The sequence below is a fragment of the Thermobia domestica genome, chromosome 13 (genome assembly GCF_964235325.1).
Source record: "Thermobia domestica chromosome 13, izTheDome1.hap1.1, whole genome shotgun sequence".
Lineage (NCBI taxonomy): Eukaryota > Metazoa > Arthropoda > Insecta > Zygentoma > Lepismatidae > Thermobia > Thermobia domestica.
In genome coordinates this window covers 86,435,584-86,461,380 of record NC_137466.1, presented here as the reverse complement: position 1 = coordinate 86,461,380, position 25,797 = coordinate 86,435,584, and the positions used below count along the sequence as shown (strand labels likewise).

General features: G+C 33.6%; 1 protein-coding gene across 1 annotated transcript in view; it reads right to left on the bottom strand.

Moving 5' to 3' along the window:
• Positions 1-11,583, bottom strand: part of LOC145668295 (pH-sensitive chloride channel 2-like) — an 88,558-nt gene extending 76,975 nt beyond the window's left edge. The window contains exon 1 of the mRNA XM_081736021.1: positions 11,385-11,583. Within this exon, the coding sequence (XP_081592147.1) occupies positions 11,385-11,464 (80 nt within the window). The 5' untranslated portion in view covers positions 11,465-11,583. The remainder of the gene's footprint in view (positions 1-11,384) is intronic.
• Positions 11,584-25,797: the final 14,214 nt, after the last annotated feature.

Below are 25,797 nucleotides of genomic sequence, written 5' to 3'. Positions count from 1 at the left end.
GTAAAGAACCCCTTTGTGGATTTTTAAATGAGAAATGGCATACATACCATATTATAGGGTTGTTACTGAAATATTTATGAAACATGACAAAAATCACCTGAGCGGTTTTCAAGGAAAGAATAAAGTATTCCCCGTGTATTGTATTTTGTCAGGAAAAATGACTTACACCATGTTATAAGGAGTTAATGAAATTACTGAAATACCATGAATTGAAAAAATTATTTTTGCACTCTAAAGGTATCAGATTTTTCCTCTTCAACCTCAATTATCTAATCTTTGTATTGAACAAACTTCCAATTAATTATTAAGATTTTTGTTTTACTGATGCCAATATGTACTCTATGGGGTGGAAAAATGGACATTACGCAAAAGCGATACAAAAAAAAAAAAGGAGGCTTTCGAAATATGGGCATGGAAAAAAGGAGACAATTAGCTCGTTGAACGGAAAACGAATGAGGTGTTATAAATAGTAGCAGTAGGGGAGAAAAGAAGAATTTTAAATGTAATTAAGAGAAGGAAGAGGAACTGCTTGGGATATTGACTGAGGAGAAACTGTATTATAAGGACGTGCTAGAGGATATGGTGGAAGGTATTAAAACAGAAAATTGCTGCATCAAGACGAAGAGACAAGCTGAGGACCATCGTACATCGAAGTTTCTCAGTTGCAGCTAAGTGACCTACCAATAATGACATAATAGCTATGATAATGGTTATGATGATGATATGTTTAGCAATATTGGTAAAAAAGAGAGAATAATATATAATAATAATAATTATAATCAAACAGGTTTAATAAAGTTCGAAATATTTCGAATTTGCTGCTACTTTAATGGAAACAGTTCTTGCGCTTCGTTCTTATGCACTGATAAAATATGTTTTTTTTCTACTCCTGAAATGTTTCTGTTTTTCATTTTTATTGCCACTTTATTCTTCGATTCTGTACATAGTTTGCATAACCCAAAGGGATTCCCCCTTCATTTCCAGCAACAACTTCGAAGTACGGATGAAATTTACTTTTTCCGCTCGTTAGTTGCGTTTTTTATTTTGCAAATTTCTCCGAACTGGACGTTTGTGGCGTTTCGTCAGCGGACTGCCTCTGAAGGATAAAAACTAATTCCTCTTTTGCTATATTTATATCAGGGGACGAGCCTATAAACTTTACCAGCTCGAAAGTCAAAGGTTCAATTCCAGATAACACACCTGTAGAATAGTGTATGATTCCCCGATAAGTAATCCTTATTGTTTAAAAATGCAGAAATGCATCATAATCCAGAACTAATGACGCATTTCTCTGTGTGCAACAAGCTTGGATTAGAATGACACCTGTGTGGCCTGGAAACGAGTAATAACTACAGAAAACGCGAATAACCGATTCAGAAAACGACATACTGTAGCTATATGCTACAGGGGCAGATCAACTCACACAGTTTGCATAAACTACTGGGAACACATTCACTCCTGCAGCATTTTACTGAAGCCAAGAAATTCAAGTGAAATATGTAATGATTTTTCCCCTTTTTATATTCTATAAAAAAATCTAGTAGTACCGGTACTTACGCAAGACTCTTGCGCAAGAATCTTATAGTCTTGCAGGTATGGTCTTAGTCTTGGTCTTGGCCTTGCATGCAAGACTCTTGCATAAACTGCAAGACCAAGACCCTCGTGCTCATCACTATAAATATGTCGCATGTAGAAAAACTTCAAGTCCCAACCCAGATTGAAGATTGTTTCTTTTGTTGACAAAACAACATGTGGACGAGCATTGTGATGCAACAGTATAACCTGTCATGTTCCTTGACCAGTAAAAGTGTATCTTGAATTTTTCGCTCAAACGGAGCAATTGATCGGTGCAGCGTCTCAATCTTTTTTGCCACAGACGTTCGTTTTAAGGACGGAAATTGATGACGAGAATTTATCCACGATTTTCAACGTTTAGAGTTATTGTAGTAAACTCATTTTTCATCTCCTGCTGCGATTTTTCACAGAAAGACTTTCGTTTATGGCAAACAAGAAGTAACACGCAAGTGTTCAGACGACACTCTATATTGCATTCTATAAGCTCGTGTAGGATAGATACATTTGCCTACTTTCTGGATATTACCAAGTGCGTGCAGACATTTAACGATTGTAGAATATTCGACTCTAAGTTACTCATACAGTTCCTAAATTAATTGGCACGGATCTTCTTCGAAAAGCGCTGCCAGATCATCGTTTTCTAATCCTTGAAGTCTTCTATTTCTTTGCCTGTCTTCCAGATCGAAATCTTCCTTCTTGCACTTGATAAACCATTCTCTCACCGTACTTGCATCAATACCATCCTCCTTATACGCTTCGTCGATCACTCTTTTGGCTTCTGCGGCTGACTTTCCAAGGTTGAAAAGGAAAAGCATGCAATGTTGAACGTGTATCTTGCCGGCAACCATGACAAATTAACTATGAACTTGTTTTATCGAGAAACAAAGCTATGTAACAATACCTTGGATTGTTACTCCCTTTCCTCAGATTGTTTATAGAAGCTTCTGAAAGGTAGCACTTAAAATTTATGCGCACATCTATTTACATCCGGACGGACGGACAGACATCCAAAAATCCCTTTTTCGGCTTGTAGGGTCTATGTAAGATAATCTATGTCTATGTAAGATAGCCTATGTAAGATAGGTAATTGATTTTAAAAAGTTAGCGTATTGAATTGTATAGATGTCGGGGAGATAGGCCGACTATAGCGCTGTTGTGGCAATCCACAGAACTATATCTATTCGAAATTTACGTCACGAGTTATAAGCTTCAATTGTGAAGCTGAAATCAAACTGTTCTTAACAAAAATCTGTAATAACGAGATTAGTGAAAAGTGTTTGTATATATAATTTTGGATATAATTGTTATCTTAAAGCAATTGTTCGTGAAACTAGAAAAGGCAAAATTAATATTGTGGTATGATACCAGTCAAGAATTGTATTGGTGATTTTTTTTTTTTTTTTGTTAAAATTTATGTATTATTCTTGAAATTAGTGGTTAAATAGGTTTTCAATAGATTGAATACGTATTATATCCTGGTTTTCATGATTGAACTTGCTTCTAATGGACCTTGCCTTGTAAAGATCAATTAGTTAAATGCTCGAAATATCAATCATATTAGGAGATTGCTTTTGTTTATCAAATTTAAATTGGATAATTTGTTAAATTACTCGATTTTTTCGAAATAGTTACACTGTTGTTGTTCTTTATAAATTTGAGAAAAATTGTAATTAAATCGCATTATTTAGAACATTGCTTTATCATTTCACCTTTTAATAGTGACCCATAGGTTGTGATTTTCGATTTAGATCTTTAAGCATATATAACTATTCTGAAAGGATCAATTGTTCTATGCAATTCTAACAATTTCTGCCAGAAAATTATTTGTGGAGGGAGGTATTCATTACTCCTCGGCCAGTGACATTGCGGTATTGGATCGCCATTACTTAACGCACGTTACAAATTCGATTTTTTTTTTACTGTCACCATACTTTCTTTTTTTCCAATCGTCACTCGAAGTTTAAGAAAAGTGATCAATACTTCTTTTGTTACGTCTTGTTATTAAACAACAACGTGGTAGCAGTAGTTACCAATAGTTTGCTGCAATTTTAATGGATTTTTATCTTTAGAGAGTGTTCTTTGCATAATTTGGAAGAGACAGTGTTTTGTAGAGGTATCATAACTACTGCATGAAATCAGAACAATATTGACGAAAAACCAATGACAAATAATTGATTTCGAAGGAAGCTCGAAGCTATCTTGGCTAAACTTGACCCAATTGGTTGTGTGACAGCGAATATGAAACATATAGCCTATACACGATACATCAATTACCTCAAGTAAACAATTTCTTGAAGGCACATGTTAATTTGACCTTAGCCATGAAATATTCAATTAGATACGATAGGAAAAGACAAGAGGTAAAATCTGTAATTATATGTCAAATGAAGTATACTGAATATGTGTGCTTGTTTATGATAGGATGAGTGTAAACATCAGTTGCGTAGTCATACGTACAATTCAAATGAAGTGGATGCAGAAACATGAAATATAATTAATAATATAAATATTCAACGAATAGAGGAAGAGAAATTTCGACTAATACAAGACACAGAGGTCCAAGCTCTTACATTTCGAGATGTAATACTTTCTCATTTAATTAAAGACAAAATATAATTCCCCACGGATGACCGTGAATTTATTAAAGACGTGTTACGCAATACATACAGTATAGTCATGAATTTTTAAGACTCTTCTTCGCCTTTAGATGAGGTAGATGAAACAAGTTATAAGTTAGAGATATTCTCCATATGCATTTCACAATGTATGTATTTATAATGTTACTTTCATGCACGTGTTACACGTGAGCATAGTCTTTTGTCAGTTATGGCAAATCACGTATCTCCTTAAGACTAAACACACTAGTGAAATGTGTCATTCTTTTTACATTTGGTGAAATAACCCTTTGAAGTATTACTTATTATATGTACTAGTTATTGCACCCAGTGATGTTATTCTAATTTTTTAACAACCGGTTCTGTATATATACACACATATACATACATATCATACAATGTGAATTCAATTTTTTACAATGAAAATTCGCGCATCAAATCCGTTTCCAAGGTTAAGGCTATGAACATTCCGTCTTTCGGTGATTATTCCTCAATGGTATGTCCGACTGGAAAATGCGAATCTTTACGACACTCAGCGCGCACTCTCAAACCACCATCTTAACTTTGATTAAAAACGGTCCAAGTATCTTAGAGGAGTATGCGGACAAACGAATGCCTAAGTTGAGTAAAGGAGAATTTCGCTCCAATGATCCTCTTGATTAAAATGCATATAAATTTCAAACTCGAAGTGTGGATTTAATTGTAAATTTTAAACTACATGAAGACATTTTAAACTTGTGTTATTTAAAAACAATACACTAAAACTCATTATGTTGGAAATAAAACAAATTCATTATTTTAAATTAATTGTCGAAAGTAGCAGTTTAGATTTCACATTTCTCTCTCAGAAACAATTTTCATACATTGAATTGTTTCTTTGTTATGTTTGTGTGTATGTGTATGTTTTCTTGCCTTAATGCATATAAATGCCGTGTTTTGAGCATGGGCGGGTTTAGGAATTGTCTACTGTGGGAGCGGACCTTCCGGGTGTTTGTAATACCCCATAGTCGAGCGGAAGACCGGGAATTTTCCCGCAGGAAATTATTAATATCCTCATTCGGTTTTTGAGCATTTTCCTGTATAATTCTCTATAATACAACGTGTTTTTTTCTTTCAGAAAGCTGGAGAAGATCAAAGTATCTCCATGCCCCTTCCCCTTCCACGTTACTACAGAGAAAGCTCTGCAATGGTTTTTAGTCATTATGTAAATAAAAATGCAATCTTTTAGACAACATACCCTCACTGCATTTCAACATTTAGGTAGCCAGTATGTCAAGTCAAAATCGTAATAAAACATACCACCTCTGTTTTTTTTTTTTCACTTCGAGCACTGGCGTACGCGTCTTTGGCGAGGGAGAACCGCGTTTGGTTCCCGACGAGAGCTGACGTGAGTAGGATCCCACGTTAAGCTATGGGTTAATATCTCATTAGCTTCGTTGCTGAAACGGACGATAAAGTCAAAGAAAATCCAAATGAATTTCCAGTAGAATGTAGTCTTACCTAACACACAGGGAATAAATATTAACAAAACATTCATTTATTATAAAAATTGTTCTGATAACTAACCACACAAAGTCCATGGATAACTTGGAATCAAACTCAGAACTTGCGCTCCAAGTAATTGCTCTATTGATACACATTTGCCTATAATAAAGTAAAGAAGTTTATGGAAATGCTTTCAATATTTTATTTTATAGTATACCTTTTGTCAAAATTCACGTTCACCAAACTAACATTTTAAAAAAATGAAATTAAAATTAAAACAATACAGGTGGGAGACAAAGTACTTTGAAATAGTAAGCTCTTTCTAATTGGATTGAGGGGGTGAGCGTAACAGTGGTCTACCCCACATTTTTAAAAATGGAGAAAAATCAAGTTAAAGTTAAACACATGTGCTTTTTGTATAATATACCAAAAGCAACCACAAGTGGTTGGATGTGTCATACATTCTACATATATATATTGTACAAAAAACACATGTGTTTAAGTTTAACTTGATTTTTCTCCAATTTTTAAAAATGTGGGGTAGACCACTGTTGTGTTCACCTTCTCAATTAAAGTCAATGTTTTTTTGAACTTTGAAAATTGATGTTTAATGTCCAAGGTTCCACGTTGAAATCATTTCTGTTTATAACTTCTGAACTTCTTTGTAAACTCACACTTAAGTGTTTTGAATTAAAAAATGATTTCCTTTGAGCACTCGGTATAATGACTTTTGTAGACGGTACCACATAAACAAGTTCGCGGAATTAATGCAGTCCTACACAATCCATATCTTTAAGGCATTTTTTCCCTTTATGAACAACACCTGTGAGTGAAAAACACACTATTCATGTATATGTAATACCGACCAAACACAAGTTTACGAGAAAATTCTTTTTCTCGCTTGGGAAAGCAAAGAGCAAATTTCACTCAATGAGAAACCAATGCGAAAACCGAATTATCTCCAACATTACTAAAATAACTTTCTTACTACGTTTCATCAGATTCGTTTTCGGTAATTAGAAGAGTTATTGCAATTTTCCATCACTTGAGTCATTTCCTCCTCAAGGCAAAATAATGAACTGTGAAGATAATTTCATTTAATTTCTTCTTCAATTATTTTTATTACGTTCTGTCTCTGAATAAGTCAAGCGCTTTTTCCTTCTTTTTATTGTTGCTTTACAAGATCACTCATGTTCTGTTATTCTTTTGCAGTCACAGAATAAAGAACAATTGAGTGTGGAAACTATTTTCAGTATGAGCCACAGAGCAAGTCCTATCTTTTTTTTTTTTTTTTTCCCTATGAATGAGGCAAAGCTGATTGATAACTAGGAAATCAACTAAATTTAGAACGCATTACCGAAAGCGGTGTGATAGAAAAGAAAATTGATCACTCTTTAAAAACTTGGTTACTTTAGTTAATTAGGCTACACATCTATGGAACTTCAAGTATGTATATTACTCACAAAAATGAGGTGAGGTCACATATTACAAAGTACATCATTGATGATGATGATGATGATGATGATTATTATTATTATTATTATTATTATTATTATTATTATTATTATTATTATTAACTTTCTGGTTTTCGGCAGGTCCTGACTTTGTGGTGGACAAACATCGTGTGCGTGCGTTTTCTCGGGGATCTCCCGTTTCCTCCCATTTTCTTCATTCCACCATTTCATTCATTTCTCATCATCACCGTCTCCTTTAGCCTAACCGGGATAAACGTGGGACGCAAAACTAAAGATTTCATTCCATTTCATTTCTATTAGCTGTTTAATGGGCTTATTGTAAAGCTCTAAACTATTGAGTTAAACTTTCTCAATTCACCCAATTATTTATTTCTCGTCTAAACATTTCCCTCAAAACTTGGTTTCTAATAGCATTAACTTTTGTTCTTTCCTTAAAGTTAACGTTCAACTTTAACAACATGATAGTGCATAAAGGACAACATTATACTTTTCTCTATACGTATTTCCACATTTTAGACTCCCAGGCTATGCTAAGAGTAAAGTGTAAGAAGTCTAATAGAGCAATCCGTGCGTCCGTCTGGCCACTAACAGCTATCAGAGCAATAAATGATAACAGATGTAGGTACAAAAGTGTCCAGTACTGCTTTAGCACGTTTACTGTGTACATATCTCTCAGAGTGTTGTAATCAAAACTACAACACTCTGAGAGATATGTTCACAGTAAACGTGCTAAAGCAGTACTGGACACTTTTGTATACGTTCGTTCCCCGAAATATTGTTCGTAATCTGATTCTGAACGCTGTAGTTGTGAAGCAAGTTAAGGTTTTAAATCCAGATGAGGCACAAACACAGACATAATTATGCACAAATGTATTGTTGAGAAAAATGTGCCAACGAAAATTCCAAATTAAATCATGTTTACAGCAAATGCTTGCATCATTAACCAGAATTAAATTTAATTAATTGTAAATTAATATATCTATTTTCTATCTCCCGTGTAACAAACTGTTTTGTAGTATATCTTTTTGTGGGTGTAGCCTTGAATTCAATTCCCGGTGGGTATTTATTCATGTATGTCCTATGTATTTCGAAGTACATAATCGTGTGCATTATTGCATAGATACAAATATGCCATCTGATCTTTCGTGGGTTGATATCGCCACTTCTTATTTCAGTGTATATTAATGAAATCATCCTTTATAATCCCACATATTCGTTCTTAAGTTGTAATATGATGTCATATAATTTTACTTTTAAAATTTATTTCTTTCAAGAAAAAGTGAAAGTTGTACTTCATTAAGCTAAAAGTTACACTTTATCCATTTCCTTAAATGCAAGTAAAATTTTAACTTTGAAGGTGGCTCAAGAAAAATCTACAGAGTGTCTCAAAAGTATAGAATCAACAATTTCCTTCATTGTCCGGCTGTGGCGAAAGTAAATTGAAGGAGTTCTTTTCTCACAAGTCCATACGTTTCTTTATTAGCATGTGGAATCTAACCATCTTTCTTGGAATGAAAAAGTTATGAGCAGTGCACGCATTCAACCCAAGCAAGTGAAGTTGTGCGCCAGTAAGCAACTTGTTTTCTCAGACGTAGTCTATTGTGTGTTCCAATTTCTTCTCTCTCGAAAATCTTCAGATGAAGTACAATTTTTTTGTTGTGCTACGCAAGAACCCTTTATTGCATGAATAGATATTAAGGTGATAGGATAAAAGGGAAGCAATGGAATAAGTTGTGCAACGAAGCGCGCTTCACTTCAGTATTTCTTTTCTTCTTCTTCTTTTTTTAAAAAAGAGTGAGGGGCTGCCATAGTGCGACCAGCCGACATAGGATGTGCCGTAAAAAAATGTGTGTTTAAAAGAAACAAGTAAATTGCGCTTCATCTCCCCACCCTTCAATTGGTTCAGTTGAGTCGCTTTGTAGATTTATCTGAAGATTTACAGATGTTTCATAGCGAATCAGAAATTAAGAATTTATAATATGATCTACAAATTATTTTATTGATAAATACATCGTTATATAAATATGTTAAATTTCCAATCGTCTCTTTGCAGCAATATTCGTACATTTAGTAATTTGTACACTCAAAAGACAATTATACAACTTACAAATCCAAATATGTATTATTATTATTATTATTATTATTATTATTATTATTATAACATTCGTAAAGCTTGTATGAATAGTATTATGATAATTAGGTATACTAAAAATTTGATTGTTTCGCTAGGTTTGAAAACCACCGCACACCACTGGCTATGGGATTCCGAAAGTATAGAATATACGGTTTAGGTGTTCTATTATGTATGATGAATTAAACAAATATAGACAAATCATTTTATTACGTTAAAGAAACATTTTATAAAATATTTCTTGCGCAGAAAATCCCTTTTTTTTTTTTTTTTTAATGCAGACCAGTTTCGTAATGAATTTAGAAGCAGATAGATAATGAATTTAGGAGGGATGCATTAGTCCTATATTCATCAACCAAATGTTAATAAAATAACAAGATTGACTGGATTTGTGTATCATTAATAAAGGGAATTGTTTTGAAGTATATTATTTCACAATTCTTGCTTGCCCTGTAAACACTTTCTTTTAACTGCATCAGTGTTATACCATCTGCATCAATAAGAGAGAGTGTGTGTGTGTGTGTCTGTGGCTGTGTTCTGGGTACTGTAGTTCTCTCGAGCTGGAACTCAAGAAATTAGAGTCCGTGAAGAATATCTTAGAATCTGTGGAAGTCAAGAAATAAAAACCCATCCTAAGGTTTATATGCATATTTTCAGTTCATTTCAGTAACAGATTTCATAATTCATTAACATACATTAGTGAAGATATTTGAAAGGTCCAAGGCAGATAAATAGGAAGTTCTAATTCGATACTTTTACTAGAAATTTGAGTATTACTATCTGAACTTACTTAGTAATAAGGTAATTGCGCTGTAATTGGAAATCCCTATTCCAATCAACGATATTTTATTATTTCCATCGGGGTAATGCAGATATGTCAATGATCATAAAACACATATTGTACTATTCTCCCTAGCAAACTTTAGTCCTATCATAGACTATGATACAATTATAGTTTGAAAGTGCTGATTCCAATAATACATCACAATGTCGAACAGTTTAGCTCCAGTATAACATTCTTACGCCATTCTACACAGCCTATAAGTCTCCCAATCTATTTTACTTGTTACTCTTTTCTAAACCTTTAAACTACACGGTTTCTCGTCAGTTTTTAGTATACCACATGTGTATTTTACACGAGAACATACGGTAAATTCGATTTTAGACGTGGCTCTACCTGGTGGGTTTTGACGCTCTCTAGATGAAGAATTTCTGCCATATAGTGTCAGATTTGTATATAAACTATATTTGTCATATAAACTATTTACATCAATGGATACTTCACATTATTACTAGTAAATGCATCATAGATTGGAATAATTCAATGAAACCAGAATTACACAAAAATTTTCAGAAGGTGGAAATTACAACCCCTCCTTTGAAATCAAAAATAATGATTATTAATGTCAAAATTCAAATAATCACACATTCAAATATTCTAATAATATACTTATATATTCCTGGAATTTTCAAAAGAAATATTTGAATAACTGTTCGAACTATTTATTTGATTAACAAATGATTTTGCTCGAAAATAATTATTGCCATAATTATAACAGTATTACTTAACAGATTGTATAAACTAACTGGTTACCTAAATTACAATGAAAAATAGTTGAATGTTAAAAGAAATTTTATATATATATATATACTTCAAACCTAGCTTTCAATATAATAACTAGTTAAGTAAATAAATAATAGAAATGACGAAATAATATCATCAATCCCATAATGCAATTCTCTTACTTCAGTAGTAGACCGCGGTGGCTTATCGGTAGAGTTCTCATTTCTGGTGCATGGGATTCCTGGTTCTGGTTCAATCCCAGGTCGGGTCAAGTGGACCTTGTGTAAAAAATCGTGAGCGTGGATTTTCTCAGGGTTCTTCCTTTTCCTCCTTCTTTCTTCATTCCAACATTTCATTCATTCTCGTCATTACAGTCTCCTTTAGCTTCGATGCATAATCGTGCATTCATTTCTTAATTCAGTAATAAAATATATATAGTTACGTTCTATCTATTGAATTGTACTAATATCTTTTTTTTTTTTTTTTTTTTTTTAAGTATACACATGCTTAAATCAGTAAAGAGAAATCAAGATACTCACATTTGAACAAAATTTTGCAGTAGAACGAAAGAGAGAAAAATACAAAGATGGAAATGATCGTTGTGGAAACCACGCACCATGCTTTCTGCGAAAACGTTGGTTCGCTGGACCCTTGAACACTTCGTCAACAACAAGTACACTTTACAAGTACGCGCTTGTCACCTATCCACCTACAGCCAACCACAGCCAGCTACACAGTGATGTCACCAGATCGCTTAAAAGAACTCACTGTGTTCTGCACTCATACATACACACCACCCCCAACAGGTACAGGAACACCCATCACACATACATAAATATATATAGCATAATGAGAAACCTAGCTCACTCTCAGCATTTAATGATATCACACACCGAGAAGTTCTGACAAGGAAATGGGGAGGAGGGAACAGGAGGGAAGCAAGGATTGCCTTTGAAAAGGCAAAATCATTGTTTGTACATTGAAAGTATGTGCAAGGAAGCTGCGGAGCAAGATGATAAGTATATTGATGAGTATAAAACGGAAGAATGTCATCTCATGTCATTGAAATATACGCGGCAGGAAATAGCACTTATTCAACGGTGGGATCTATAAAATCTGTTTTTTCTTTCTGCTTTCTACACTACAAAAAATTAAATTTTTACTAGGAAATTAAGCTTATATGTCCTTCATTTCTTTTTGTATATATATATATATATATATATATATATATATATATATATATATATATATATATATATATAGTGTTCGAAGTGGGGAAAAAAGCACAGGCGGTATGTTTTATTACAATTTTCACTTGACATACCATCTAGCTAAATGTTGAGATATAGTGAGGGTATATTGCCTAAAAGGTTGTATTTCCATTTACATAATGACTCAAAACCATGGTAGAACTCCTCCGTAGTTACGGGGAAAGGGAGCATGGAGAGGCTTTGCCCCCGCCCTCAACTTTCCGAGAAAATTTTTTAAAAAAAATCTCCTTATGTTGTATTATAGAAAATTATATACGAAAATGCTCAAAAACCGAGTTTTTTTATGAACAATTTTTAAACAATTTTTCGCGGGACAACTGCGGGACTCCCACTCTACTAAGGGTATTCCAGACTCCCGGAAGGTCCACCCCCTCCATAGTAAGCAACCCCTAAATCCGCTAATGATCAAATTTTCAGATTTGAATGCACCCAAAATTCCCTTCCCACTTGTATATACATGAGAACAACCAAATCCACCATTATTGTATGTCAGCCACATATATTAGTTAAGTTTGGCTTCACATTGTGCTTTAGTAAGATAATAAGGAAATGCAGCAAAAACCATGTCATGAGGGTTAATGTCTTGATAAATGAATTTATTGGGGAAGAGTGTAAGAGAGTTGCTTTTATAGTTTCACTTAAAACTTCTCCATATTGAAAACAGTTAATTTTCATTAACTAACAATATTAGATTGAATTAAAAGCGAGATAATAACACAGCACACATATTCACAGTGTTATCTAATTATTAGAAAGACGCAAAAATCCTTTTTAATAAAACATATTTTTTTTTTTTTACTGGATAAACTACATCTTTTTTTCCTCGTAAATACCGGAGTCAGTTACGTATTTCTTTATCATTGTAGGGGAAAAGAAGTCCCGACCGGGGCCGGTTTTACCGTATGTCCTACGCGTGCATTTGCACGAGGCGGAAAGTTTCGAGGGGGGCAAAATCTGTCATAACTATATTATTTAAAATAAGTATTTTTTTGTGGAAAAAGATTTCATGATGATGGTAATTAAATTTATTAAACTGACCAATGTGATTACTACAGTCGTAAATCATGTTTAGGTTGCATTAGTTTAAGGTACATGGACAGTGTTAAAGCAAATGGTCAAACAAATCCCAGCATGAATTGCTTGATTGTTGTCAAATACAAGAATTCAATTCTCGAACAGTAGCGAACACCTGTTCCATTTAGTTAGTTATGACAATTTTGATATGAAAACTAGTCTTGTCTTTGTCACCAAGTCCCTTATTATTGAAAGCAGAAACAAGTTTTTTTTTTTTAAAAAATTTTAACAAGTGTAGAAGAAAAATCAAAAAATAAAGATAAAAGAGCTAGTTGTACTGGAATTACAACCTGATGTATTGAGATTGAAGCTCGATATTGAATTCTATAAAGAGGATTACCATCTTTCCTTTGCAGGCGTGTTTGCTATACCTTTCACTAACATAATAGATTATTAAGAAAAAACAAACACAATGAGATTGTATTTTTAGTAATAATGTAAGTAAAAGGCTAATAGTCGGGTGCACCGACATTGCGCAAATTTTCCCACGCTTATCTGTTGACACAGATAAAGCCTTAATGAGCAGGCAACAAAATTGGAAATTGCGAAAAAAATCTTGTGCAACGTTGCCATCATTACCATAAGTATATCGACTAATAAAAACAGTCACCAAAATGCAAGTCGTTTTAACAAAAAAAAAAAAAAAAATACAAAGTAATGGATAACAATAGCATTTTCAGTCATCTATATTATATGTGTGCAATGGCGTCGTTAGAGAGGGTGACTGGGGAATGTGTCCCAGTCATTCATTTTCCGTATCATATCTAACTGTAAGATTAAAACTGTAAGAATATAGTTATTGAAAGCAAATAGTTTTGAAATACTGTAAGGAAAACAAACATATATAAAATAAACAATATATATAAATATTTCTAGAAGTTCTCTTGAAATATCGTGAACAGACGTTCGACCAATCAGAAATAAAGATTTGTCTATATCTTCCAGTTTTGGCCAATCAGAAACAAGCACTTGTATACATATTTCAGGTGTGTCTACCACATATCTTAATAACTATCCTTTCACCTTTCTATAAATGATACTTAGATTTGCATTTGCGTCTTAGTTGTTCTTAGGTGCTGTGAGAAACATTTGTTATATATTACCTAGGTATTATCGTATAAATTGTTACAAGAATGAGTGGTCAGTGTATTAGAGATAAATAGGGCCCCTTGGCAAGAAAGCTCGCCCCCTTGAGTGATGCAGCAACTTATATCTACGTGTACCTCCTACATGCAGTTAGAATTCTAAAGCAGCATGTCGAATGTTGTGTCTCGCCGCGGTTTTCAACGAACTTAAAGAGTTCTGGTTTGGCCAATGGCCACCAATTAATATTGCTACCAAAGTGTTTACCATCCTCTTAGGTATTGATTAAGACCAATATCGTCTCTCTATGAATTACCGTTCCCATGATATTGGCCAAAAATGGCCGATTTCCAGAGATTTAAGGAGCATTATTTGAGGAACCGTAAGTCATAGAGAGGTCATATTGGTGTTGGTCAATATCTAAAAGGGTGGTAAATATTTTGGTAGCAAATAGTAACCGGTGGCCACTGTGCAACTGGCCATCAATTAATATCAGTACGAAAATGTTTAATGTTCTATTAGGGATTAACACTGATATCATCTCTCTATGACTTACCGTTCCCGTGATACTGACTAAAAAAGTTCGAATTTCTAGATATTTAAGCAGTCATATCTCGAGAACTATAAGTCATAAAGAGATGATATTTTGTTAATTTTTGCGAGAAAGAGAAGAGGGTGCGGATAAAAAGATTTACCTTTACATCTAGGAACAATTACAGCTATCCTTCCCGCTAGATCTCTCCATTCTTTTAAAGTTCGTTCTGGCAATGCTCTTAGAGCATTCTCAACTGTTTTATCCTGAAGATATTTACCGGACAGTGTACATTAGAAAGGTTTTGGACCTGAAATTGGTTTGTGGGCCTGAAAAGGGCCTCAGTTCTTTAATTACTGTGTATTTGCTTCACTCCCAGAGAGATAACAAAGCGTTTCCGTTAGCCGACTGTCGGCAAAGCGTGTTCAACGTATATGGCCAGAGCAAATGTTGAAAACATTCTCAAGATGGGTGCTGGTCCCTCCTTTGTTTGGACACGAATGAGGTTCGTGAACTGTACGTTTTGCTGTTTTAATGCATCTCTGATGTTATCTATGTTGGTTGTGGTTGGAACACCTTCTTCAGGAAAGCAATGCATCTCAGCAATTCTTCTCTGCAAAGCTTATTCTTCTCCGTTGTGCACTCTCCCAAATGTCACCAGCAACTGTATGTCAGACCTCCTCAGGTTCTGTTAAAACCCCGAACGAATTGCGGATATAATAAACCAATAATAGAACAAGCCAATGAGGAACGAGAATCACAACGAGCCAATCAGGATCGAGAATTAATCGCAAGTTTTAGTGAGGAGGGTAATATAAACAGGAAGCAATAAACTGGAGAAACATAAGTGAAACTTTCAGAATGGAGTTTACATTGACGAAAACAGAAAAAGGTGTACCTTGTGTATTAATGGGAGGCTTTAAGTATCGTTTCTTTCGCCAAGGAAAAAAAGGCTCAAATTGGAGGTAAGTTAATGTAGTACATAATTTTTGCATGTATATAAGCCTATAGCTTGCTAAGTTATGCAAAGCCTACATTAGTATTTTCAGTAGTCAGCTTGACCTATATTTTAGTAAGTTCTGTAAGCCTATATTAGTATTTATGCTAGTCAATAGGATCCATATATACTTTGTTAAAAGATGTAACACACTATTAGTATTAATGTCGGGAAGTTGGACCTATATTTTGTTAAGTGATGTAACCTATATTAATATTTATGCCATTCAGTTGCTTCTATACTTTGTTAAGTAATGGAAAGTTACATTAATATCCATGTCAGTCAGTTGGGTCTATATTTTGTTAAAATATGTGTCTAGTCCCTATTTTAATATTTATGCCAGGCAATTTGTCCTATACTTTCGTAAGTGAATAAGTAAGCCTGCATTAGTATTTATGTCAGTCAATTGGACCTATACTTTGTTAAAAGGTGATGGAAGATATAACATTTTTGCCAGTGAAATAGTGAATACATTTTTCTTTAAATAGTAAGTTTAGAACACGTGATACGATTTAATTATTATTTCCTTTCTTTCAGATGTACTAAGAAAAGCTGTAATGCTAGTATAACAATGGATGAAAATACAAGTGAAGTTTTAGAAAGGAAAGATATTCATAATCATTGTGAAGATGAAGATGGTGTTCAACGGCATTTTCTTAGAGAGAATTGTAAGCGACGAGCCACTGAACAATTGAACGAGAAGCCAAATAAAATTATAAGGCAGGAAGTTTCAAAATTGGAACATCATGACACACTTGATCATAAAGAAATTAAAAGATGCCGAGACGTTATTTATAAAAATCGAAGAAAGGTGACTCCTCGTCTACCCAGAAACACCGTAGAGGCTATACAGCAAATGGTTCAGAAGCAGGATGATATAGCAATTGACGGAGAAAGATTCATCTTTGTTGATGATGAAGCTAATATAATTCTTTTCACGTGTAAGAAAAATATCGAGTAAGTATAATTTCATTTATAACCATTAACTTTGAAATGAGTTTCATTTACAGCATCAAGAAGTAGAATAGGAAGTAGTTGCTTGAACAGAAAAGTTCCTTTTTCCGTCTTATTTCCAAATTATAGTAAAATAGTTTTTTTTTTTTTTTTTGATTCTCACAAAATATATCGTAACATAGCATTTCACCTAACGATATGACACTACAGTCTTGTTTACTATTTTCTTTTCTGACACTAATCTTATTTTCTTTTCAGTTTTCTGTGTGAGTTCAGCGGGTTAGAAGTATTTGCAGATGGAACTTTCACTTATGCTCCTAAGCATTTCACACAGTTATATACAATACATGCATATAAAAATGGATATTATCTACCTCTATGTTTTGCATTTTTGCCGAAGAAAGACAAGAATACGTATGTGGCCATGTGGAAGATGATAAGAAACTTAGACAGTAGATTCGACTTGAAAATCATTTACGTTGATTTTGAAACAGCTGCTCACGAAGCCATCAAGAATGTGTTTCCAAATTGTGACATTCGTGGCTGCAGATTCCATTTGGGACAAACATGGTGGCGGAGGATTCAAGCCGACAATGATCTGCGACAAGCATATATGGATCCAAAATCTGAACTAGGTATTATTGATATTATTATGGTCTATTATTCTTTATTATTAATTTAATAATACCATGTGGACTTTGTTTTGTTATATATTAATACAGAATACAGTTGAAAATAGAATCTTATTCTGTTTGACTGAAGAATCTTAATTCAGTCACCATTCTTAAAAGCAAATAAACTGCTGTTCTAATAATGTACGAAATGAAGAAATTATAAAGCCAACAGTAAGATCCATCAATTTCACTACTTTCCCAATGCTTGCTTATTCTAACAAATTATTATTATTATTATTATTATTATTATTATTATTATTATTATTATTATTATTATTATTATTATTATTATTATTATTATTATTATTATTATTATTGCTTTTCTTACAGGTTCATGGATAAAGGCATTTTTTGGGTTGCCATATTTACATCCAACAGAAGTATCAGATGCCTTTACTCAACTAATATCAATGACGCCGGATGATACAGGGCATAAATTTTCCGATTACGTCCTAGAAAACTACATAGAAGACGGTTGCAAGTAAGTAGCTTCCTTTTGAATTTCATCTATAGTAGCACATGCTTCAATAACTCTTAATACTGCAAAAACTGTTGTCCTAGTTTGAACACAACATTAATGGTTGTGCTGATATGGTATTTTCTCTCAATGCAACTTAATTATAGTGAAATTTTCTTCTGTCTTCATGTAAGACGTAGATTAAAATGCAGGTTTTGATAGTTGTAAACAAATTACGGACCAAGACTATAAATATTTCTTGAATCTAGTGTTATAAATGTTTTAGTGTTTTATATAAATTGTCAATAATTGTGTGCATGAACTAAGGATCTTTTTATTTTATTAATTTTAGGTATCCACCTGTCATGTGGGCGTCTATACCATCCACGATGCGTCGGACGACAAATGGACCAGAAGCTTTTCACAGACATTATAATAGTCAATTTTACTTCCCTGCTCCTGATATTCATACGGTGATTTCTGCTTTGTTAGAGATCCAAACGGAAACTGCCATGAAAATAACGTCCATATTAAAAGGAATTTCAAAGGCCCAAAGACCAGCAGAAGTCAAAAGGAGCGAGTTTGTCATGAGGAAGTATGCTGAGTTCAGGAATTCGCAGAGAAACTATGAGAAGGCACGTATGACATTTTTAAAAGCTGTAGGATTTAAATTTCAAGCATTCAAACTGTAAAATGAAATTTTCTGTAAATAAGTATGTTGCTTTGTAAATATTAGAATGCAATAAAATATATCTCATAAAGGAATAGCTTTATACATTTCATTTCGATGCAAAATTTCACACAATTCCTTAAATCCTGTTGTTGGCAACGTCGCGGCGGAAATTTGCGCAATTTCAGCACTTTCTGCTCCTCGTTAATAAGACATAAATTACTTAGATTATCAACGATCTAATCTTTAGAAAAATTTGCGCAATGTCGTTGCACCGTAATAGTCACCGCAAGAAACAGAACACATCACTAGGAAGTACTTTCGAAAAACATCGTCTTCATCTTCAGCCTAGGCACACTTCGAAAAGGATTTAAACCATAGGAAAAAAATTGTGGATAGGTAAAATTGGATAAAAAGAATTTTAAATTTGCGAAGCAAAAATCTTCTTGTCACTAGAAATAGACGAGACTATCTTTGCCCATTGTAATTATTTTTAGAAAGTGGGGGAACGGCACAGATACTTTCTGGAAGTGGGGGACGACGTCCACCGAGCTTCCCTTCACTTTTACCCCTGTCATTGGGTAATAATCACCGAAAAACGGACAGTCCATAGATTTAGCATTGGAAAAGCATTTGGCTCGCGAATTCTCATAGTAAGCAATAGAATTTTTAGCATTAGAAATAGGGAGAAGCCCTTTTCGTTTTTTTTTTTTTTTTTTTTTTTCGAACAATTTTCCAAAGCCATTATGCTTGTCGCTAATTGTCAAATTCAACTATTTGCATGTAATGTTCGCTCACAAAAACAACTAGTATACTAAAAGAAATCTTTAAAGTAGATCACTTCGCTCCAAATTTGCAATTAATGCCTCCTAGTTATATTTTATTCAACTCCTTTTTTACATTTATAAATATCATAATTGTCCCTTATAATCAAACTCAATACTGAGGGCACAAAAATCGATTTTTCGGTTTTCGGAAAAAGGGAAGGAAGGAAGAGCCATGGAAGTTATTAAACAATAGTTTCGTATATTGTGATTTATAGCGAGGGCTAAGCTCAAATCACGCACCCAAAATATTTCTAGTGATTTTGCGTACTTTTCTTTGGACGTTTGGCAACTCAATGAAAGTATCTTTTACGTGCTTTACGAAACAAGTGTATGTTACGGTTTTCAGTTTACATATTGAGATTTGCCCAAATCTGATTATCACTGCTTTGAAGAATATCTCTGGTAGCTCTATGCTCTTGCAATAAAAGTAATCCACCTGACTAAATAATTTACGTATTTCACTTAGCTACATTTCACTACACTATTTGTTGGTCTCACCACGTCGATCTTATGAGAGTAAGACAATCCCTCAATGAACGAAATTCCCAATTCCGAAAAAAAAGAACAGTTCACTTTGGACAAACTCCACAATTGACAATCGACTCCACACACCCTCCCCCGAATGCGAAAATGGTCAAATCTCCCAACCTCCATTACGGGTAAATCCTGCAAACGCGAACATAAATTAAAACCACAACTTTCATTTTCGACAAATTCCCCAACTATCATTTTGAACGACAAATTCCCCAATGCCCGAGTAACTAGATTGTATAGTAAACAGGCATAAGAGTAAAGAAGAAATATTTGCGAAGTTGAAATAAAAAGTGAACAGTATAATGGAAGAAAAATCAATAAAAATCATCGCTCAGTTAAGAGGAGATTTTGATGAGGTAAGCAATCAGTTACTAGAGCATAAATCGTTACTTGTGGTGCATATGAAAAAAAAAAAGTTATTCATTTTAGGAAAACCGAGGAGAATGTAGCAGTAGGATGGAAATGTTCAATAAATTGTACATGCTCTTACTTTGTATGAGATAATCTGTTTGGAATTATGTGTTGAGTTTAATGAAGTTGTAATTGTGTTTAAAAATGAATGTTGTTATTATTTATTGAAGTTTAGTGTAATTTTCTGCACCTACGTTACGTTAGATATGGACCTGCAGTTTAATCTAATTTGAAAAAATGATTTTTTTTATAATAGTTAGATAGTTACCAATTGGTTTACAGTCCAAGAGTTTCCTATGTTGTTAATGCATTTGTACCTAATGCAAATTAATTACCTTCCAAAATTAGTTGAAACAAAAGAAAAATTACTATAAACTGGAAAAAAATCATAATACTGCATCAATGGAAAAGATCAATTACATAATCTTCAATAGACTAATAAAATATGTCACATACGACATCACTTTACGCATATAAAGGAGCACCTTGAGTCACCAAATTTTGCACACAGATTTTCACCAGATCTAAGCGCGTACAAATCCAGCTTTTCGCTTTTCGACTTGGTTGAAATTTACGGAGGCAGAGTGAAAGTGTATCCGAAAATGTATACAAGTTTCTCGCGGTTTTTTAAAAAGTCTTGTGTGTATGAAACCCACGTTACATATCGATTGTGCGGGCTTCCATAACAGTCGAGGATAAATGCCCGAATAATAGACTTCTTTTCTTTATATTCAGATCAAGTATTAAGACCCGACAACGGCGGATGCTTACAGCTAGCACTACAATAACCATATTAGATTTTTCTTTTTCCCCCTACAAAACATGTGCCGTCGTAAAAATATATTCATGATACCAGAACAACATACGCCTTTTTTGCATACGTCAAATAGCTTAATCATAAGTGATTCGTGACTTCCAGAAACTATTTTTCCCTTTTGTGTCTCCCCCCATTCTTCGTAAACACTTAACAATTACTTTTATTTTAATCTTCGCTAATCGTATTTAGATGTGTCGTAAGCAAAAATATACACAACTATCGCTGAAGCTTTTACCACACCGGATATGGTAATTCAGTACATTTATTGGCAAATAAGTTTTTCTTATGAGAAAAGAAAGTAACAAAATAACAATAATAATAAATATAAAAAAAAACAGATCCATAATTTAAAGCTATAATACTTATTGTCATAGCTATGACAATTGATGGATGAATGAATGAACATCTTATTATAATCGAAGTAATTACACTAGGAGATTATTATTATTATTTCGGTACTGAGAGTTTCGTCGAAACCATTGCAATGAAATGTGGCAGTCCCTTTCGAGGCTTATTTGTCGCACGAATCAAATAAGAATGCTCAACATGTGGACAAGGCTGAAGTCTCATATCATCCAGCATTTCCTGATGAGATGTGAACTGTTCCCTGAAATATACAAACAATTTCAACAATAAGTGTTGCCAACGAAATCATTTCTCTTAGTTCAACACCACAGATTTATGTCCTTTAGCCTAAGGGAGATGGGTGATTAAGGCTAATAAATCATGATGGAAAAAGGAATGAGAATCTGGGAGGAAAAAGGAGTATCCCGAGAAAACCTCCCTCCATGCTGCGGAGGTAAGCTTTCTACAACTGAGCCACCGTGCACCACAGTCTTGTCAAAGGTTTACAACGTTATCCCACTGAAAGGTTTAAGAGTCACTAGACATAGATATAAAATATAAAAGTGGTAAATTTATGCAATATCCTCATTGGTTTCTTTGTATATCTATTTTAGTATATGTTTCACTGACTAAAAAATCCAAATTTCTTTGGTAGATATTCACTTGTTGCATTAGATCCTGAAAGTTTAATAAAGTGGCAAATAGGTATGTGCGACGTCTCCTTTTAATATTTGATACATACCATTATTTACTCTCTCAATTACACTCGCATTGTCTTTACGTATATCTTCCAGCTTGTTTAAATCTGGATTGAATTAATCCAATGATTCATTTATAGCTATTTCAATCAATGGGCATCACAAAGTAAGAGTTAAGCCTATCTAAGAGTTAAAAGAACTATGAGTTACGCTAAGAATTAAAACATATAGAGAGAACTAAGAGTTAAGCCTCGTAATTTCAGTTTTTCTATGCTTAATTCGTACATCGCACAGGATGACACTTCTATTCTTTCTTTTTAAAAAAAGGAAAAGCAGGACTCTCCTCCATTGTGGACGGTATCAGAATCATAACGGAGGTCGTTAAGATAAAACTAATTTGTTTGCATCAGGCGGAATTTTCAAGACGAGCTGCTAGGTTTTCGTATGGTAGTAACTACCAGAAGTCCATGCTCTCCGCGCGGGAGAATAATGTTTATGTAAAACCTTTGGAAGTAAGAAAATGTGTGAAATATATAATGAGTAATACCTCCAATATTACCCTTATCAATTCTCAGGCCAGCTGGCATGCTCGCTCTTAACATGGGAAGAATAAGCAGCTTCGGATTTCCGATTAGGCAAACAAGGCAAAATGCCTAGGGTCGGAGAACTCACGGGGGCCCCAAAATAAAAAAAAAAAAATCAACATTTGGAACAATTCTTTTTTAAAATTATTATTCTAATTTTTAATGTTTTGTTTGGTTTGGTACATTTCAAATTCATCTAAAATAATAAACCTAAACGTTGTTAAAACGAAACACTAAACACAAAGTGTTAAAATCAGGATGCGTTGCGTAAAATCATCTACTAAACTTCTGATCCAACGTTCGCTACAACTGACAGATCAAGAACACGCTTACTCATGGACAGTGTTGTACAAATTTCAATTGAATTAACAATTAACAATCAATCTGTAAATTTAATTGTTAATTGCAATTAACAATTGAAGTAAGTAATGGTTAATTGTTAATTGCAGTTGGCTATTAATAATGGAGAATCAATTGCAATTAATCAATCGATTGAAAGTAATTGCAGTGAAAAGTAATTGCATTTGAATTCAGTAAATCAATTCAATTGAAATTAATTAGCAATTAATTCAATTGCAATTGATTTCCACAGCAATTACTTTCAATTGATTTTCACTGATTAATATTCAACACTGTGGGGCAATGAAAACTTTAGCTACGACCAATTGACTCACCGCCCATCGTGACCCACGACCCACCATGATCCACTCTGACCCACCACCCACCATGAACCACTCTCACCCACTGTGACCCACAGACCCATTGTTATCAACTCTGACCCATGATTCACGCCCTCTTCTCTACTGACTAAAGAGTTTAAACTTGTAATAAAACAAGTCTATGAAATTATCACTCATCGGAGTTTCACTTTTCTCGTCTCGTCTCATAAATTTAATAGGTTTTGTCTCGTCTCAATCCTCGAAGACTTCTTTCGCTCTTGTCTCGAAATTTTATTGCTCAGTTTTGATAATTTATGTAAAAAAAATGCCCTAATTTTTTCCTTAATTTCATCTGGAAGTAATCCCAACCGTTCCCGTCACAATTGGTCCACGAATAGTGTGATATAAGAACATTTAAACCATACTTATTATTGGAGTTAATGGATAATGATTTGCATATTTTAAACATAGATAAATGTTCATTGCTTTCGCATCGTCATTTTATCAATTTGTAAGTTTTTTTTTTTTTTTTTTTTTTTTTTTTTTTTTTTTTTTTACATATGAATCATGTAACACTAGAACAGTGTTTGAGATCAAGACTTCGGTGAATGAATCTTGCCCACACGGGACTCGATAAATTTCTCGTCTTGAAAACCAGAAAATAATTGTTCTTTCTTGCGTCGCCTCGAATTTAGAAAGGTACTTCTCGTGTGGTTTTCGAGATTATAATCAAGACGAGACCAGCTAGAACGTTTCGAATTGCTAAAATTTAAATACACCACAAATGTCGAATAATATCGAGTTTTTGCTTTTCTCACGCCATAGTGAAACATTTTCCAGTATAAACTGCCAAAGCGCTTGTAGAAATGTTAGTTTCAAATTCAAATTAACAAGTATCTCTGGCACTTTCATTCAAAAAGTCAATGCTTTGGGAGTTCGTTCAACAATACGACTACAGTTACGAACATTTTACGATTTTTTTTATCTGTGATAATTTAGGTTAGAACTTCCTATGAAGTATTTCTGGTTATAATTTCGATTCAAACGTTATCATAACCAGTGGCGTATCGGAGGGGGAAGCTTGAGAACCAGTAAGAAGCATTTGTGTTGTACGTATAATGCAATATATATATATATATATATATATATATATATATATATATATATATATATATATATGAAGAAATTATTTCGGGAGGCTTGAGCCCGATAGCCTCCTGAATGCGCCACTAATCAAAACATATTTGTGATAATTATTAGGGCCTAAATGTAAATTACCCTTCATAATATTACTAAATACATATGTTCATTGCATTGTTCACATAGAACAATATCATGGTAATAAAGCAAACTTTTCAGTGCTGTATCTCACAAAGTTACATGAGGTATACGTTATCCAGGTTTTCACCAGACGAGATTGTAGGCCGCGAGATTTTGGTTGAGATTTTTCACCATCAAATCATCAACAGATCAAATATTAACTCTGTTGTAATGGTCAACTACAAAATAAAAGTATGCATGAATGTGGATATATGGACTAATAAGCTTTCTGTGATAATATATATTTGTTGATTCCGTGCGATTTGTGATCATTCCAATTTGCGACAAGATTCATGTGTCGGCCAAATTTGATTGAGAGTTTGATAAGATTCCTTATTCGAAAATAATAATTCCAGTTTGCGACAAACTGGTAATTGGTTCTTTAAATGAATTAGAAGAGTAGAAGTGATACACGTTGCCAGATACTCTTCACTAAAATTATGAAGTGTTATGAAGTACCTAGGGAATAGAACAAGAATAAACATCTTTTTGTTCAAAAGTGACGTAATTGTAGATTCCTAAGATAACTCAAATTTGCAATTGTTTTGAATGTTTCATTTTATTTAACTATGCACTAATAATTTCCCTCTAATTTTGACATACATTTTATTTTATTTGTAAATACATTTTTGTTCAAAAAAGCAGTTTTTGTGTACAAATGTCCCGTGCGTACCGCTGAGAATTGCCCATTTATTTATTTTGTATAGGCCTATTACTGTTACGCACACACATGAAATGCCATGATTTGTTCTTTCATCTTCCCAGATATTTCATTTAAAGTTGTAACTTTTATTTTTTTAAAGTTACATTCTTTATTTTGGAAAGCAAAATATTGATGATAATGCTTTTAGTTTTGAGTTTCCTCTGACGTGTCTCCTTTTTTCACCGCGCAAGAATCAAGATTTAGGATCAAAAATGATTGAAATAGGAAAATAGGGAAAGTGACCCTGTTTGACAAGAAGACTTGTTACAAAATACAAGTAGAAAGATGTGTAGGTAGATAAGGTTGTCTCATTTCTGACAACAGCTAGTTTTGCCTCCCGCA